This window comes from Sebastes umbrosus, chromosome 2 (genome assembly GCF_015220745.1).
Source record: "Sebastes umbrosus isolate fSebUmb1 chromosome 2, fSebUmb1.pri, whole genome shotgun sequence".
Lineage (NCBI taxonomy): Eukaryota > Metazoa > Chordata > Actinopteri > Perciformes > Sebastidae > Sebastes > Sebastes umbrosus.
Genome location: NC_051270.1, coordinates 26111305 through 26130966, shown reverse-complemented (window position 1 = coordinate 26130966; position 19662 = coordinate 26111305). Strand labels below are relative to the sequence as shown.

Genomic DNA, 19662 nt, shown 5'->3' with positions numbered 1-19662 from the left:
GTAAACACGTACTTAATGTTATGAATTGAACAAAAACACTTGCTTTTGATTAGGCAACAAAACCACTTAGGTTTAGGAAAAAAAACAGCATGGTTGGGCTTAAAATTTCTACGTTTTTACAGTGAAAATGTGACTTGACGTTGTGAACACGGGACATGAATGAAAAACAGTGTTTTTGCCTGGGGTGTCTCCTGTTAAGTGAAAAGTGTCCAAAATGAAACTACAAGATATGAATCAATTAATAAAGAGCATGGAGCAAAGTTCCCTCATTCTTTTAATACATATGTTTATTGAAAATCAAACAGGACAGGGAGAGAGCATTACTGAAATGTAGTTTTCAGACGGCGGTGATGTAAAAAAAGAAAAAAAAAAAAAGAAGAGAGAAAACAGCACAGAAGAGACGGACCATATAGAGTTCATAATTAGTTGTGATGAGAAGACTGTAAGATGGATGATAAAAGAGAACAGCAGGTGACTTTTACAGCTGGACCAGAGTTGTCTCTCACATGTTTGACTTCTTCTGGGAGAGGTTGATTTTGTCACCGAGACTCAAGGCCATGCCCTATGAAGCGAAGGACAGAGGATTTATTGTAACAGATTTAATACATACTGCGACATCATATATTCACGTTCCTTGTCCATTCAGTCCAATTCTTTCAATGAGGCATTAGATTAATTATCCTTCCAAAAGATTAATTTGTTGCATTGCTCAAGTTGAGAGCAAATAAATGTACTTCTCAGATGCATAAGGGTTCATGAAGCAGCAGCTGTGACCCACCTGACTTTTGGCCCTAATGCGTATGTGTCCGTTGACAGGTGCGTCCGGCCCCAGGTGGATGGGCTTCTCGATGCTGACGTTAGCCAGGGCATCTTCTCCAAAGATAGAACGAGCGTAAAGGTTGGCAGCCATGAAACCGCAGAAGCCAGACAAGGCCTGGTTTGTAAGAAGAAAAGAAAAGAGTTGTGAATATTGAATAACAACTTCACGTAATATGTACCAAAAGTTTTAATTGCCCACTTAATTTATCTCTATGTTGTCCTGCCAGCTTTTAAAACCATCATTTACTTTCTTTGCTCTGTTGTGTGTGACGTCTCATACCAACCTTCTCAGGAGTCAGACACTTCATGTTGGTGGACTTGAGGATATGCTGAAGGTACTCGTTCAGATCAGTGATGTTGGTGTTCACCGTCACCTACGACAAAGAAAGACTGCTTAGAAACCATCTTCAATGTTCATGCTTTTACATTTTCCTAACTATTGATATTAATCTGTTGATTACAATGAATGTGTTCCCTTAAAGGTACAGTGTGCGGGATTTGGTGGCATCTAGTGGTGCAGTTTCACAAGCTTATCGAAGAACTACGGTGGCCTTCAGGTAACGTAAAAAGGTTAAAGGCTCTCTCAAGTGTCAGTGTTTTGTTTGTCCGTTCTGGGCTACTGTAGAAACATGGTGGACTCCGTGAAGAGGACCCGCTCCCTATGTAGATATGAAAGGCTCATTCTAAGCTAACGAAACACAACGATTCTTAGTATCAGTTGATCATACACTAGTTATAAAAGTTACTCACCGTTCCTTTAAAAATAGGAAGAAGAGAAAACTACAGAACAACAAACCTTAAACACATATACTTATAACATGTCTGACTCATGATGCCAAAAAAAGCAACTTTACAAAGCCACTTTGTTTCTGGGAACTGCCCACAAAGTAGGAATGCAAAGCTCACCTTGTTTTCCCACTCAAACTCTGCCCACATCTGTCTGAACTCTGCGTCGGTGCAGGAAGCTGGCTGGATGTAGTCCATGATATCAATGTGGATGTCGCTGAGGACGACGCAGTTCCGGTCGCTGGCAGCTCCCGACACGTCGTAGACTGGAAAGAAATCACACCACAAATAAGAAAACATTCTCTTTTTACAGACAGCAAAACAAAGATGAGTTGAATTTTGATAGTAAACACACAGAATGATTATCTTACCTATGTTGCCGAATATGATGCCGTTCTCAGTAGAAGCCACCTTTACGTTGGCCTTGATGTTCGCAAAATCATGAGGAGCCAGAGTGAGAGGTGAAGGCTTCTCAACCAACTTAAGATCACCTGCGGGATGGATTACGTTTAGTGAAATGCATACATAGCATAGGAAAAAAATGTGACTGGCTTGGATCAGCATTAAAACCCCCTCCAGCCGGTGTTACTTCCAGTTTTTCGGTTAACTTTCTTTCTCAAAAAGTGAATGGGGGTGTGGTTAATAGTCAGACATAATTCATTACCATGGTAACCAGATTGCATCGTTTTTCAACCCAGTTTAAATGAAACCAGCTACAGTAGCTTGGAAAACAGCTGTATGGTATTGAATTTGATGAATTTACTGTTTATCAGACCACAAATGAGACAAGATTAGCACATCACACATCCACTCTCTCTTACTCGCTCTCTTTTTTTTAGCATCTCCTCCTGGTGAGGTGGCCGTCTGACTGTTGTGTCCGGCCACAGCACACCGCGCGACGGATAGACATGTTGCCGAGATCCGCCTTTTGAAATGCAGTTTCGGGACGTTTTGGAGGTGTCTATGATCCGTCCTGCGGTGCTTTGTGGCCGGACACAACCCCGGCGTGCGGGATCGGCTGCTTTCCGTTAATTTAACTCCAGCAGGAGGAGAAGTTAAAGAAGAAGCTTGGAGGATGACGTATGACCTGCAGCTTCTACTATAGTCATACTTTAACTTCCTGTTTTAACAACAACATTCTATTTTAAAATTTGAGCACAAAACAGTGTGAACAGTTTGGCTAATCAACTTAGTCAGGAAATGACTCAAATAAATATGAAATATAAACCAGACTAACCTAAAGTGGCCAGCTCAAGGGTGCAATTCTGGAGAGTATCACTGGTTTGGTTGACCACCAGCACGTCCAACACGATGTCATACTGGTTGACATGAACATAGGCTTCAGCATACACTGGGTCTGAGAAGCCTGTCAGCTGGGTCACCTAGAATGGACAATAAATTAATTACATTTAATTATCAGACATAATATAACTAAAAAACAGTTATACTCATAGCCAAATAAAATGAAATTTGAATAAATAACGCCACAACTAAATAGTAGACTATTTGTAAAATCCAAACACAAACAGGAACAACTGTTTGTGTTCTTTCCCGATGTGCAATCAAAAACAGCATCTCCCTCTGTGACAAATGCCACACTCAGGTCTTCAAATATTTATGCATTATAATTGCAACAATGAATGGGCAAGTTTTCAAAACAAAAACAAAAACTCTATCTAATCTCCAAGCAGAAGTGAGTCCAAAATTAGTCTCCAACAGTAGTGTTTTTCTCAGCATAATTTCCAGTTGCATAGTAAGATGATTTCTGCAGGGCTTGTGGTGTACCTTGTTTAGTTTTGAAGCGAGGGGATCAGCTGCCTCCTTCCTCTGTGTGTTGCCCATAGCAGCCAGCAGACTGAGCTGGAACTGGTCCTCCTTAGAAGTCATCTCGTTTTTGGCTGTCAGCTGCATGAAGGAGATCGGGTCGTCTGCCTGCACTGTTACGTTACGTTTCTCAGACTCTTTCTGTGGTCAGAATAAGAAAAACAATTGGTTATTTTTTGGGGGGGATAACCCGGCCTATAAATAGTCCACAATAGAATCAATGCACCATAAATACCTACAAAAGTAAGCCAGGATGTAAAAACAAATGGGTAACAGAATGAAGTCGAATAAAATCAAGCAACATTTTGTGCAGAATGAATACAAAAATTGCAGTGACAATGTTCCTGTGAAGAGAAACCACCAGGGCCCTCACGTATTAATGTGGCATTTTAAGGCCATAAATTACTTAAAACAAAACTTTTTTTATAACTAATACATAAATGTGCATTTGCAATATTGATAAATGAGGGACGGGTCCAAAAATATGTGTTCACTTCCTCGTCACAGCAACAAAAATCCTTCTAACGGGAGCTATTTGGTGTGTTGATCCATCTGTTTTAATTATGCTTCAGCTGTGCCCGACTGTCAGGAGGTTAAATATTGAGTTCAGCCCTCCGAGTCAACTGTCATTACCTTCTGCGACAGCTTCTCTTCCTCCAGTCTGACAGTCAGCATATGTGACAGGGATCTGCGGCACTCCTTGTTGAAAATGTCATTCATAAGTGGCGAGCACTCTGAGAGGACCTTGAGGCACAGCGAGATGCGGTCCACATCGTCGTCTGTAATTGGCTTCTTGGGCAGAGAGGACTTGCCCAGGTGCAGCACGGTGACCATGATCAGCATGGCTTCTGCTACAAAGGACTGAGAGGGACAGCGAGACAGCAGGGATTAGAGGAACGGGCAGTTGGTTTAATGATTTTCTCGTTGAAGTTAAGTGTAGAGAGGACAGCTTACATTTTGTTTCTTCTTGTCTTGAACAATAGCAACATAGCGCAAGGCCACTTTGGTCAGTGTGGTGGCGAGGGAAGCTGCCACATAGAAGTCTCCGTCCATCAGGAAACCTCTGAGTGGAGGTCTGGAACAACAAATCAGTGTTTAATGAGTGAGCTGGGTGGTAAGATCACTAGCAAATAACAATATCCCCCCGCAATTTTTACCGGTCCTCTTCTTTCTTCGAAGGCCTGGAGGAGCTGAGGGCGCTCTGTGTCACGTAGGTGCCCATCTCTGTCACCAGCTTCTGGGCTGGAGCCGCACTTACTTCATCGTCTGGTTTCACCTCTCCCGTCTCCCTCTTTATCTCATTTTCTACAATCGGGATCTGTCCACGCAGGAGACACAAATCAGATATTTGTGACAATTGTAATCGGGACTGTCAGGTAGGCTTCTGTTACATTAAATTCTGACAATAATGGACAAACATACCTCTCCAATGGACCTGCGCACTTCTGTCATCACACTCTGGATGTCGTCCTTGGTGCTGCAGTATTCTCCCAAGATCCACAACGCTCCCCTGTAGATCCTGAAATATAACGATGCCCACAAAGGTCATTCACAAGGCTACATACTCCTATGTTGATGCACTACCCAGCCCTAATGACAAACTTAGCCAAGTCTATGAAACAGTTGTCAAATGTACAGAAAAGCTTGACATGACTATCAGGCCAAAATTTTACAATTTTCATTCCTCATGTAAAGTAACCAGCTGCTAAAACTTGAGAGCTACCCTGTTTTGTATATTTTTAATTGTCTATCTTTTTGTTTTCTTATTCATCACATCATTTCAGGGAGGGGACACAATGGGTGAACTACTGTAATGCGTCCTTTTGCCTCACATGAGCATCTTCATTTTAGCCCAACAGACAATGCAATACCCTCAAAAATGTTTTGTTTGTGCTTGTTTTACTAGGATTATTGACTTCTCAGTAGCAGAGACTGAACAAATAACGATATACTGAATTGTTGATCGACTTATTTGTTCATCTAAAACAAATAGGCTAACCCAACCCGACTTGCTTTTTATAAGCATTAAGGGGAGAGACAAAAACCAAGACAATGCGTAACATTCCCCTCAATGTGCTTAGAAAGCCTTACTTGACAGTTTTGATGGCGTGAAAGACTTCCAGCATCTTCTCGATGATGAGGGGTCTCAAGTTGTCAAACCTCTGAATGGCCTCCCGTACGAACTCCAGCACATCAGCAGCAGCTGCCTCATTAGTGTCACTCAGGAACTCCATCAGCTGTAAATCACATCAACACACAGAAAAAGTCTTATCATATATATATATAAACCATCATAGCCTCTCTCTCAAAAAGCTATGAAATATAATATGTTTCAAGAGCATCTTTTTTTCCCATGTGCTTAAATAACAGGAAACTCACCACAGGTATGACATTGGCCGCCATGTCAGGGAAACGCACACTGCAAGAGTGGAGAGTGCGCACCAACAGCTGCCTGTATTTATCGGTGTCTTCATGTTCCGTTACGTTGTTTGTCTTGATCACTTCTTTCTTCAAAACAATCACCAACTGAAATACAAATAGATACCACTATATTCCCTTTTTTCTCTGTGTCCATGCTTGGACATGAAAACAACAACAATAGCATGGATATATCAACTGTGCATGTCACTCACCTCTTCTACATTGCGAGATGAAACGAGGTCCAGCGCCAGCTGCAAGGTCTTCTTTCTGACTTCCAGGTCCGGAGTGCTGAGAACACGCAGGATGTCCATCACAAGGTCCTGGACACAAAAAAAGCATTAGTGACAACCAAATTAAATCTGAATAGAGACTGTAGGTGCAGAAAACTGGTGTTGTTTCATAATAAAACTACGTTAGCCAGATTCTGATATCTTCCTGATATTTTCTGCTGCTTTTGACTAAAAAAAAAAATTTGGTATATTTTCTTCTCTTTTGAATATTTTCTTATATATTTTGTTTAGGGCTGCACAATTCATTGAAATTTTATCGAAATTGCAATATTTGTTAAAGTCAAAATGTGTGTCAAAATACCATCTTAAATTAAATATTGTGGAGATGTTCTGGTCTACTCTCATCTCCTATCATATTTGTTTGGTACAGATCCCTGCAAAGATCACACCATTATCATTTTAATGTTTTTCAATGAAAATGAGAATAATCATATACAAAATATCATTCCCTCTAATATTGCAATTGCAATATCAGTCAAAATAATCACATTAGATAATTGTTCAAAATCGGTCAGCCCTAATTTTGTTATTGTCTCATATCAAATAATAATAATCATAAACCAAAAGACTAACATCATAAATACTACTACTAATACGTTTAATGGGTAAGACGTTTCTTTCTCTTTTTTCAAATGTTTTTTGCGGTTTATAAGGTACTACATTTTATTTGTTATTTGAAGTAAAAACTAACCACAGCAATAATTCAACATACCTGGAGTACACGCTCGTGAGTGGGATGCTCCTTCAGTTCAATCAGACGATCAAGAACAATCAGCTTCACATTGTTGTCGCTCTCCTTGATAATCAAATCGATGTAGCACTGGGCAGCAGCCTGAAATCCCAACAAAACACAGAGTGTATAAGAGACTTTACAAGACCAAAGACATCACTGTTACTGGGTCAAGAGTAGTACAATATCGGTACCGTGTATATACAGTATATGACATAGACAAGATCACTGACAAAACCTCGGTGATGTACCTTAACGGCTGTTGGAGCACTGGAGAGGGTCACAAGAGTGCCGGCAGCCTCGTATTTAACGGCCGGACTGGAGGACTGTAGCAGGTTGTAGATGCAGCGGATGAACCGGGCGCGCTCAGACGGGTTAGCATGGCAAACCTGACAGACAGAGAACAATAACAACAAGAGTTCAGTCATGAAAGCAGCTTTTCTGGTAGTACGCTGTTGTGTTTAGAGCTGCAACGACTAGTCGACTAATTGATTATTCAATGAACAGAAAAATAATCGCTAACTATTCTGATAATCAATTAATCGTTAACGTTTGTTTTTTTTTAACTCCAGAAAATGCTGATTTCAGCCTCTCAAATATACAGATTATTTGCTCTTCTCTGTTTCATATTATATTAAAGTGAATATCTTTGGGTTTTGGAGTGACAAAACAAGACATTTAAAGACATCACCTCAGACTTTAAGAAACTGGGATAGACATTTTTCACTATTTTCTGACACTTTATAAACCAAATGATTAATTGAAAAAATAATCGGCAGATTAATTAACAATAAATATAATCGTTAGTTGCAGCCCTAGCTGCGTGACAAAGCTTAAATTTGACTAATAACGGCCTTAACTCACTTTGTAAATCAGCTCCACGATGACCAGCTGGAGAATGTCGCCGAAAGTGTGAACTTGGTCGATACATGTGCTGAGGTAATCCAGAGCTCGATCCTGTGAGATGAGAATATGTGAATGACATGATGAGAGTTAGATATTGTAGGTCCAGTGGCACACAACGATAGAAACAGTACGAAAAGGACAGCATGCTACAGACCTGATCGGCGTGAATCAGCATCATGAAAGCGTTTCTCTTACAGCTGGCATCTTTCTCATTGACGAGAAAATCATGGATCAACTCTGGAGCATCTGGGATGAGATGTTCAAAGTTCCTAAAACAAATAAATATCATCAGCTGTTTGTTGTTCACTGATCAATGCAGTACAAAACAGGTATATGTGGAAAGGCAACAGTTTGTACCTGTAGATGGTGTAAATGGCCAGGACGGCATTGCGGCGCACGTAGCTGTGACGGTGCTCCAGGCAGGCCCGGATCGCTGGCATGAGAGGCTCAAGCAGCTCAGACTCCTTCAGCTTGCACAGGAAACGCAGAGTGGAGCCGCGGATGAACTCGTTGGGATGCTGCAGGTCCTGAAATTCAAAAAAAGATTTCACATGAAGATATTGATATTTTTAAACGTAAACTAAAAACCCATCTACTTAGTCTGGCTTTTATGTGGTGTTTTATTATTTTTGTGGTTGTATTATTTATACTTACTCTATTATAATTTTTCAGATCTATTTGACCCTATTTTGTTTTATCAACATGTTACTACTACTTTGAGTAACTGTTGATCATTATGAATTATTTTATTAACATTTTACTACTTTAAAAGTTTTGTCAATCGCTTGTAGAGCACTTTGAAGTGGATTTGATTTGTTCAAAAGGTGCTATATAAATAAAGTTTGATTGATTGATTGCTGATTTTTTTTTTAAATATATAAAAAATAATGAAATCAACATATTCTAGCCAAGTTACAATATCAATAATCATATTATTATTTTATTATAATTGAGATAAAAAACAAACACAAAACCCTGCCAAACTGGTGTTCTGCTATTCATTCAGATGTATGCATTTTACCATCTCGTATGACCAAATCAATATATCTCAAAAATAAATCTATCTTCTCATTTTGTTTTCACACTGTTACAGTTATAAACATTATTTTCCCTGCTGTTACATATAGTGTACAACGATGACCTGATGTAAAAATATGCAGATCTATAGATTGAGTATGAATCTTACCTTCCTGTAGGCGTCACAGACCAGGATCATCTCCTGAAGCAGTTTTCCATCTGTGGTTGTTTTGGGAACGATCTCCCAGAAAACCAGCAGCAGCTTTTTGATGGTGTGGTCCTGAAGTGGCAGCACGAAGCGGATTATGGTCATCAGTAGTCCCGGCAACTTCTCACCATTCAGTATCATGATGATGACCTTCTTCAGGGCTTCAGTCTTTGCCTTGATCTCCCCCTTTTCTGTAGAGAAAATATTACCATTATTACTACTATGATGAGGTCAGCATGGCCTCAAGCATGCATTATGATTTATACAGATCTTCACCTAAAACTTTTCTGAATGAATTGGTTGAAGTATTTGTTTCTTCACCGAAGATATTAAGTTATTTGTATTTTGATGACATGAGACAAACATTTTATTTTCCTACAGAAGAAATAACCCCTATGAAAATGCTGACAGTGACAGTGTGTGGATTATCCAGAGTAACAAAGGCATTGTTTCAGAAAAGAGATGTTTTTCTTTTGATCTAACAAATTCAATTCCAATCACCTCCATTGTACTGAGGTGGAGACAAATACTTTAGAAATGAGTATCTCCCCTCTGCAAAGTTTATTAAGGTTTAGTAAGACAGCTTTGCAAGTTAACATTAAGAATAGTTACCTAGATCAGCTTTTAGGCTGACTTCAGACGGGGGCTCTGAGTCAGATGACACGTTGATCAGAGTGTAACAAACGTTCTCGGCAGCCGTCATTTTTGCTGCTGGGCTTGTATCCGTTTAGAAGAATCCCAATGAATGTCGTTCACTGGATGATACCTACAAGAAACATAAGGAGAGAAGATTTAGTAAATGGTGGAGAAAACATTTACACATGTATAAGAAGTGCAACAAATGTAGGATATAACTAGGAAGTTAACTAGGTGAGGGTCGTATTTTATTTGCTTTGCAGCAGCCGAAGAAGGCATGGCAAACTGTTATAAAGTGGGACCAGACCAGGTATCAATCACATGGCTTACTTTCACTGGAAAACTGACAAAATTGAACTACTTGGGTCTACAAAGCATGATTTACCACATATAACCACTTCTTATTTAGTGGAAGTAAACTGCAATTTTACAGCACACTGCCTCATTGTTTATTTGGCACTGTCGCCTCCCAGAGCAGAGGTCCTTCAAAGAAATGCATAACAGATAAACTGGAAACTTTAAGTAGTTGTGAATGTATTATGTTGGTGTTAGCCTGTCATAGCCTTGCAACCTGTCCTGGGTGATTCTCTTCCTAAAAGCATGCTGGGATATGCTTCAGTCCTGCAACAACCTTGGCCATGAAAAGCAAATCAAGGAAATTGATGGGGGGCGAGCCACAAGATGGTGTGAGTCATTAAACACTTGTTGCCTACATAGTGATTATTCAAAGCGATGTGGCATTTGTTTGAGGGGCAACTATGTAATCCCTCTAACAGGTGATTCCACCCAATATAAAGCTGGAAATACAATGGGTTAGCTCAGACCCAATAATAACAAGACTTGCATAAAACACATAGTCCCCCCATATCCCCAAACATTAAAACAAATTTGAGTTCATTAAGAAACCAAATATTACAATGTGATAAATTCCGGGTTATGCTCACAACATAACGTAAGTATGGTATAGTACATTAAAGAGAAGATGACAGTGCTATACAGAGTAACTTGTTCTTTAAAAGAAAGTGTAAACGTTAACACTTGAGAAAACATAGGACTACAACTCTTAGTATGTGTTAACACATTTGTACATAAAACAGCAGCATCTGAACATGAAACTTAATTTGTCATAAAAAAAATGTCTAGTTTAAAATTTAAAAAGGTTCACAAATTTTCAAGTCTGTCTTAAAACATTAGTCAGGTGTCCATTAGGTTTTGTTTGCTGTTGTAATTCTTCCTATTCATACTGGCCATTTCAGTATTTGGAAGTAATGGGGGACAAAATCCAAAATTCATGTTCTGTACAAAAATATATCTTTACCAGATTATATGAGGCTTCAGCCTTCTGACTTAGTCAAATCAAGTGGGTATCTTCCAGTAAAGAAATAAGTTAAGAATTTCCTCTTTGCGTTTCCCCAGATAGTGTTTCCATGTCAATCTGTGGTAGGGCTGCGCAATATATCGATATTATATCTTAGTCATTATATCCACATTACTGATGATTATTTATCAAAAATCTCATCATGTAAATATTTTGTAAAAGCACCAATAGTCAACCCTACAATATCGTTATCGATGCATTTGTTCAAATATTATCGTGATATTTGATTTTCTCCATATCGCCCAGCCCTAATCTGTGGTGAAGGAAACATGATATAAAGAGGGAATTTTGTAATAAAAAGTCTTTAACTTGGGAAGATACTTACTAGATCTGGTTAACGCAGACTGATGAAACCTCATATTAACTTCAAATACATTTTGGAAGGCATTTTTGCATTGAACAAGGACTGTGAACTGTGTCCCCCATCACATTTGGAGTGCATTAGGAAGGGACCTCTTAATGGCCAGTATGAAACTTGTGAATACAAGCATCTAATAAATGGTTTGCGTGTTTGATTTATTTTATATTACTTTGCTTATAAAACCCATACTGTATGTTGTATTGTAGTTGGATTATGTTGATGATCAGGGTCTAAAATTAAGTTTTTTCCTCACATGCCACTATGGCAGGTCACTGAACATTTCTACTAGCCACACAATTGTTTTGTCTGCCACTTATGAAATCTATGTAGAACGCTTTAGAATCGTAAACACTAGGGCTGTGTATTGGCAATAATCTGGCGATAAGATACATATCACAATACAGGGGTTACGATACTGTAAGTAAGGCAATATATTGCGATTTTTTAAAATCTAATTGTAGGAAAACTGTCATAGTATAAATAACACTGCTATATGCATAAAATCTGAGCATACAAAAGTTAACTTTTTTATGCAATCAGAATAGTAGGATTTGCATATCTTTGCAAATAAAGTAAAGTATTTCCTGAGTTAATCTTTGCATGTAAACTATTAATTAGAATTCAATACAGAGGTTTTTGAGAATTAATACAGTACCACAAAACACAATATTTCAATACTCAATATTTCCGTCCACCCCTAATAAACACACTTTTTAACTCCGGATGGATATGTGGGTTGTAAATAAACTTGGGATGCTGTTCATATATTTAATTTGGGATGTAAATAAATCTGGGATAGTTTATATATTATATTATCATTCTATGATATATGAGTTATTAGAGGAGAAGTGAGAAAGGGGTAGGGAAATATAAGTTTTACTTCTACCTACTCCTTTTCGGACACTATTACTCTTGTTTTGTTTGTTATTATTTTGTATCTGTTTTTATTTATTTATTTTTTTCGAAATAAAGTCTTCCATTCATTCATTCATTCATTACAAACACACAGACAAGAGCTGTCATTGTGACATATAAAACAGCTTAAGTGTACAATGCTACAGTAGGTTATTAAAGCTGAAGTCAACATTTACCCTGTATTTGGCAGGTGGCAGGTGCTAATTTCATTTCCTGTTGATGATACAGTGTGACAGTAACAAAAGGAGGAGTTGAAAAACTGCAAAGCTGTCTTTGAATAGATATAATTAACATTATAGTTACATTTCAAAAAAATAATGTTTATAATGTTTATAATATCTTTTTTACCTTTTCCTGCTGCTTTTTGTCTGTAAAAACTAGACTGCTGTCATTACAAAAAACGTAGACCAGAGCTGTCACTGTGACATTTAAAAACAGCTTTTCAATTACGAACAACCTCCAAAATAAAATCTTCTGTCATTCAGTGATATGGAGAAAGTCATATATGCTGTCAGACTTGATTACTGTAACTCCTTGTATTCCTCAGTCAGAAGCAACTTTCACTTTTTTATTTAGCAGTTACCATATATTTTACTTTATTTATCTGCTTTCATTGTCTTGTGAAGCACGTTGTAACATATGTTTTGAGAAGTGCTATACAAATAAATGCATTATTATTATTATATCAAAAAGTCATGTTTACAATGCTCAGATACCTTGTTAACATTTCCTGCTGCTTTTTGTCTGTAAAAACTAGACTGCTGTCATACAAGAAACGCAGACAAGAGCTGTCATTGTGACATTTAAAGCATCTTAAGTGTACAAAGCTCCAGCAGGTTATTAAAGCTGAAGTGAAGAGACACGCAGCGTTAACAGCCTCCTACAACACTGCTGCTACTCTCACAGCCTTAGTAGCGTTAGCATTAGCACCAGCAGTTGTGTAGCAAAAACCTCCATAAAACACAAACACACACTAGTTAGTCGACTATTAACTTGGTTAGATTAAGTTAAGCTATGTGATCAGCTGTTAACTAGTCAGCTAACGCTCAGATAAGCTTGTGTCCAGACTAGCAGTGAAATGGAGGACAGTAGCGTTAGCTAGCTTAGCTCGGTTACCACGGTGACAGGAGAAGAAACTATCGTTGTTGGGTCAAACTAAGTTACATAACTTACCTAATTACACGACTGTTATCCTCCGAAGTGGCCTTCGATGTCCAGTTTTGTATAATTACATCTGTATATAATCCTAGGAGCTCTGGTTGGTGAGCTGACTGTAGCTCCTGTAGCTGCTGTAGCTGTCCACTACTTCCTACTGACGTGGAAGATCACTCTCTGAGCCACATCACTGCTACGGTGCGCCGCATGCGCCAAAACGCGAGCGCAATAATAATAACACCTTGAACAAGGAAAACACAGGTTAGCTTTCTATTCACAAAACGAAACTATTACTATAACAACGATTATTTTATATTAAGGCCCTTTAAATTTGTGTAATGCTATGCCATCTGTCAAATTGCTCAGATTTCCCTGTGGATTTTGAAAAGATGAACTGAAAAAGAAAGAACATCTGGCCAGCTGTGTTCCGCTTGTTGCCAATGAGACTGTGACCCCGATAAACAGCTGGAAATGGATGTTTTTGAAGACTATTCGCAATAAAGCTGATTAAAGATTAAAGCTGCAGTGGGTAGAAATGGAGCAAATAACATTTAGCGGTCACTCTATTCTGACAGTAGTGCATGAGACAGGTAACCTGAAAAAAATCATGTCCTCTAGTGCTCCTAATGGCATCTGCAAGATTTCACAGACTGGAGGAACACAACCAATCAGAGCCGAGCTGGAGCCTGCCTTCTCTTAGCAGCTTTCAATCACTCGCAAACTCTGATCAAACGGTCAAACTAGGCAGCGCTGATCACAAATATGAATCAATAGTCTGTTACTGTAATGCCTATTTCTCACATCAAATGTTTTCAGAAACATCTTGTATTGTACTGTTTGGCTGTAAAATGAGGAAGTTTGTGACCCGGCAGCCATGTTGAGAACAGTTGAGGAAATACCAAGCAACGCCCACCAGCCGGAGCACAGCCAATAGGAACGCTCTCTTTGAAATGACCTGTGATGCCGTCACGGGCTAGATTATTTAAAGCCTGAAAACAGATTCATGAGGAGGTGCAGAAGTCTAGTTTTCTCTCAGAACAATTACAATATGCTGAAAGGTTATTATGGATTTTTTGCCCAATGACGCCAAAAACATTCTGCCTACCGAAGCTTTAAGTGAATGCTACAGTGGATTGGGCACTTAACAGCAATTATGACTCACTGCCCTTTGATATAAAACATGAACAATGAATAGTGATCATTTCAGGAGTTATGTATTTCTTGTAAACATTTTGAGAAAGAGACAAAATATACGTTCAAAAACACTGTACACAACATTACAACATTGTAGCCTATTTACTAGCTGTGTACAGCCGGTAAATATGATGCCTGCCCGAGGAAATAAGACTAGCAGAATCAGTCATCCCTTTTAAATCACTTCTTAAAACCTATTTTTCTAGACTTGCTTTTATGTGATATTATCCTTTTATCGTCTTTTTTATTGTTTATATTGCTCTTTCATTTGTATTTATTTAATTTATATATTTTTTAATCTATTGTACTCTTTAATCTGTGTTCAAAATGTACCATAGTTGTGTCTTGCTTTTGTTTGGCATCACTGTTTGGCTTTTTGTTGTCATATTGCCTTGTATCCTGCTTGCTTTGTCTGTCAAAATACTTTGTAAACTTTGTTTTTAAAGGTGCTATATACATAAAAATAAAGATATTATAATGTTGTAATGTTGTACAATCATGTAATACCAAGTATTCAAGCTTTCCACAGTGACTAACAACTTCCACTTCAAAGTGTATTGGTTCATTAGGCCTCTTTGCTACAGTCTTCACCAGACTTGACTCATGTATCACAAACACAAACAGATTATTTAAAATGTTATTTACAAAAAAATAACACACATTGTTGAACTAAAATTTAATTACTTTAGTGCTTCAACAAAATAGTACAACAGATTATAATGGTATGCAGCACCCCCCGGTGGAAGCTTAGCCTCAGTGATATAGTGGATACACGGAAACTTGAATGAACCAGTCTTAAAGTGGATCTTTCATTCAGACACTATCCTCCACTCTTTACTTACCAATATACAGCAATGCAACAACCCATAGCCATAGGTCCCTAAGTAAACTGCATATTTTACTTCCAAAACAGAAAGGGAGTTTTTATGTCAAACCTTATAAAACTTCACAAAAACAATGTTTGGACAAATGATACTTTTAATATGAAAGGTTAATAAGTTATTAAGTCTATGTTAGCACTGTATTATTGCTATCAACAAATACCATTAAAAAAACAAAACCAACAATGAATTTATCCCATTAATAAGTATTGTCTGTGCAAGAACAAACGCCACTGGCCATGTTAATCATAATGAAAGGATATGTGTTGTATCATGTGTGTAATAGTTTGTATGGGACCAGAGTTCTGTGGCACAGAGGCATCATAAGCTACATCAGGCTGTCGCTACTCAAACAATATTCCTTAGTAGGTTAAATTAATTGATGGTTCGAGTGTCTTCGGGAAAATTGTTAATTTATGTGAGTTTTGCAAACCACTATAAATTGTACAGTAGTGTACGGCTGCAAACACCACAATAGGCTACATTCACTCTTACACTGATTAACCCCCACTTCCATGCAAGTGTTTACATAGGCATACATATTAAAATTTTCATGATAAGGAGGATTTGTGGTTCAATTCAAGAGCAAAGTACTTGTTTACATTACACTACAGAGCCTCGTCAGCCAAAGAACAATGGCTACACACATACTTCTATCTACTCTGTATGCTCACTATTAAAACTATTGTTTATGGGATTCCCATTTCACTTAGTTAAAAGATCCTGTTGTGTGGGCATGGTTTCTCTTAGGCCAGAGAGATTATATTGTACCCGATCAGTCAGATTACAGGAAGGAATAAAATAATTAATTAAAGGAAGAAAAAGAAAAAGAAAAAGACACACATAGGCCTAACATATATTAGTTTATTTAGTGTTATAGGCATAGGCATTGTTCATCACGCTGACAATAAACAGAAGCAACAGTAACCCAGACTGGGAGTATCACTTCAAAGGTCATCAGATATTTACTTCTCAGAGACACGTCTGGTGACACCTCTTTATATACAATCTATGTGACACATTGGCTCATATAACTTTTATTTGGGATATTACATCCAAGCTAGCTTTTCATGAATGCAAGCATGCCTTCCATCTGTAAATCAGAAAATGTGCCATTCACATCATACAGTCACAGTGTCTTCTATGACCTGAGATAACTGAGCCCAAGCTAAGCAAACTGAAAACCTTTATATTTTCTCTGGCTTGATAAATTGTCAGTATAAGTTGCTCTGTGTGTGTGTCTGTGTTTGTGGGGTGGATGCAGGGTTTGTCAGTTTCTTGTGGAGGGTGGGTATTCTTTCTCTTTTCTTTTATTGCTGTTTGTTCTTTTCTTGCATTTTATTCTTGTTGCTGTATGCATTTAAATGTTTACCTTAATGAAATGTTGCTATAATCATTAAACCGCCTTGTCTTTCCATAGACCTTTTGACTTGTGGCAGCAGAGACACAGGTGTAACTAATAAGGCTAAATTAAAGATGGCCCTGTTCTATTTAAGGGCTCCAATAAGTCAGCATGTGCAATGCAAGGGCTCCTGGAATTGGAAAAACTTAGTTTACTTAGTTTAGGTACATATTTTACTTAGTTTAGGTACATATTTTACTTATTTTACGTACTTATTTTATATACTTATTTTATGTACATATTTTATTTAGTTTACGTACTTATTTTACGTACATATTTTACGTATTTATTTTACGTACTTATTTTACTTAGTTTACATATTTTACATATTTTATTTAGTTTACGTACTTATTTTACATATTTTACATAGTTTACGTAGATATTTTACTAGGTTTACGTACATATTTTACTTAGTTTAAGAAAAACTTGCTATGTATATGCTATATTGTTATTATCATGTCCTGCTGTGACATGCCAGAATTTCTGCAGTGAAAAAGGTCTATTAGATGTTGGTGGCAGCTCTTAGATTAGTCTGTAAAGACAACACTATAGTTCTTATTCTGTTGTTGTTGTGTCTGGTTTAAGTTGATATGACTGGACTGGACAATATAAAAACAACAGGACGTTGCGTGAATTAAGGCAGGTATTTTCTTTTAAGGATAAGAACTTGTTTGCTTCAGTATGCAGCTCTCATGGATCAATACTTATCTTCCATTCAGTCAATCACGTGTTGTTGATCTATCATGCTGACTAACATAGACATCCAACTATCACGAACAATGGCTTTATCTGGCAAAAGATTTTAAACGATATTTATTTAGATATCTTTACCACTTATAATTTTTGTAGATACTTTTTTTTGCCACGACTCATCAGTTAAAACCGGTTACAGTGTTGTTGTTATTCTGATCAGTTTAATCGACAATCGTCCAACCAAGCTCAAGGCAGGCGGAAGCAAACGATCCCAGAGCGACATGATGCAGCGACACACAGTGGCGACACTTTTGTGACCAAAAAAACAATTATTATTATAATTGATATAATTATTATAATTATAATTATTATGATTATGATTATTATTTTAATACTTTTATTGCACTCAACTCATGAAATGGTACACCCACGACATGTCCAAGATACATTTACAATTTTTTAATTTAATTTTTAATTTTATACACCCAGTGGTGCGAACATAACAAGAGTACTATTATTGATATTATTATTATTATTATTATCATTATTGATATTATTATTATTATTATTATTATTTTAATATTTTTTTTGCACTCAACTCATGAAATAGTACATCCACGAAATGTTTTGAAAGTTTTTTTATTTTATACACCCAGTGGTGCGAACAGAACATGAGAACAAGAGAGAAAAATAGCTAAATAGATAAATGAAAAAATAAGAATAAATAGACTAAGAATTTAAATATTATATTATATATTATTAAAATATTACTTTAATTATACAGTTAATTAGACTATGAACAAAGTAATGTAAAACTGTATGTGAGAAAGTTAGTTATGATAAAAAATTGTAAACAGAGTGATTTAAATTTTTTAAATGGATTTTTTTTACTATTATTTTTTAATTTTATACACCCAGTGGTGCAAACAGGACAAGAGTATTATTATTATTATTATTATTGATATTATTATACTTTTATTGCAATCAACTCATGAAATGGTACACCCACGAAATGTTTTATATTTTATACACCCAGTGTTACGAACAGAACATGAGAACTAGAAAGAAAATAGATAAATGGAAAAAATAAGAATAAATAGACTAAATAAAAATACCAAATTATTTTTAAGAATGAAAACATTACATTATATATTATATCATATTATATTATATTATATTATATTATATTATATTATATTATATATTATTAAAACAATGACTTTAATTATACAGTTAATTAGAATAGGAACAAACTAATGTAAACTGAAAGTTAGTTATGATGCAAAATTGTAAAAAAAAAAAAAATGTAAATGTATTCATTAATTGCAACCTCAGAGTATATTGATGATATTGCATTAATGATGCAGCTGCTCCTGACTGGCTCAGCGGCCCCACATTAACACTAACGGAGGAGCCCTGCAGAGTGAGTTGTGGCCTGAACATGAGAACAAGAAAAAAAAAGCTAAATAGATAAATGAAAAAAATAAGAATAAAAAGACAAAAATAAAAATACCAATTATTTTTAAGAATTAAAATATTAAATTATATTATATATTATTAAAATATGACTTTAATTATACAGTTAATTAGACTATGAACAAACTACTGTAAAACTGTATGTGAGAAAGTAAGTTATGATAAAAAGTTATACAACTTTTTTTTTTAAAATGTGTTCATTAATTGCAACCTCAGAGTATATTGATGATATTGCATGAATGATGCAGCTGCTCCTGATTGGCTCACCGGCCCTACACTAACATTAACGGAGGAGCCCTCCAGTCTGAGTTGTGGCCTGAACATGAGAACAAGAAAAAAAAAAGCTAAATAGATAAATGAAAAAAAAGAAGAAGAAATAGACTAAAATAAAAAAGACCAATTCTTTTTAAGAATTAAAATATTATATTATATTATTAAAATATGACTTTAATTATACAGTTAATTAGACTATGAACAAACTAATGTAAACTGTATGTGAGAAAGTGAGTTATGATACAAAATTGAAACAAACTCACAATTCCCTTTTTAATCTCCATTTTAAACGGTGTG

General features: G+C 36.6%; 1 protein-coding gene across 1 annotated transcript; it reads right to left on the bottom strand.

Annotated features, from left to right (window-relative positions):
* Positions 1-256: 256 nt before the first annotated feature.
* Positions 257-13633, bottom strand: copb1 (COPI coat complex subunit beta 1). The gene is made up of 22 exons (XM_037752542.1): positions 13465-13633; positions 9614-9767; positions 8963-9192; positions 8134-8303; positions 7931-8045; positions 7735-7827; positions 7122-7259; positions 6853-6972; positions 6063-6170; positions 5809-5955; positions 5521-5666; positions 4852-4948; positions 4587-4747; positions 4384-4504; positions 4063-4290; positions 3391-3570; positions 2843-2987; positions 1977-2096; positions 1726-1871; positions 1104-1193; positions 779-934; positions 257-562 (listed from the first exon to the last, which is right to left on the bottom strand). The coding sequence occupies exons 2-22, from the start codon at positions 9702-9704 to the stop codon at positions 503-505; spliced, it is 2862 nt and encodes a 953-aa protein (XP_037608470.1). The 5' UTR covers positions 9705-9767; positions 13465-13633; the 3' UTR covers positions 257-502.
* Between the last annotated feature and the right edge of the window lie 6029 nt (positions 13634-19662).

What these genes read in the sequence shown, in the direction of transcription:
- copb1 (XM_037752542.1), bottom strand. Translation starts at nt 9,704, where the DNA reads ATGACGGCTGCCGAGAACGTTTGTTACACTCTGATCAACGTGTCATCT. An exon ending in CGGCCAATGTCATACCTGTG is followed by an intron (nt 5,667 to 5,808) that starts GTGAGTTTCCTG and finishes TGTGATTTACAG; the next exon opens with CTGATGGAGTTCCTGAGTGA. An exon ending in CCTTGAGCTGGCCACTTTAG is followed by an intron (nt 2,097 to 2,842) that starts GTTAGTCTGGTT and finishes TCCATCCCGCAG; the next exon opens with GTGATCTTAAGTTGGTTGAG.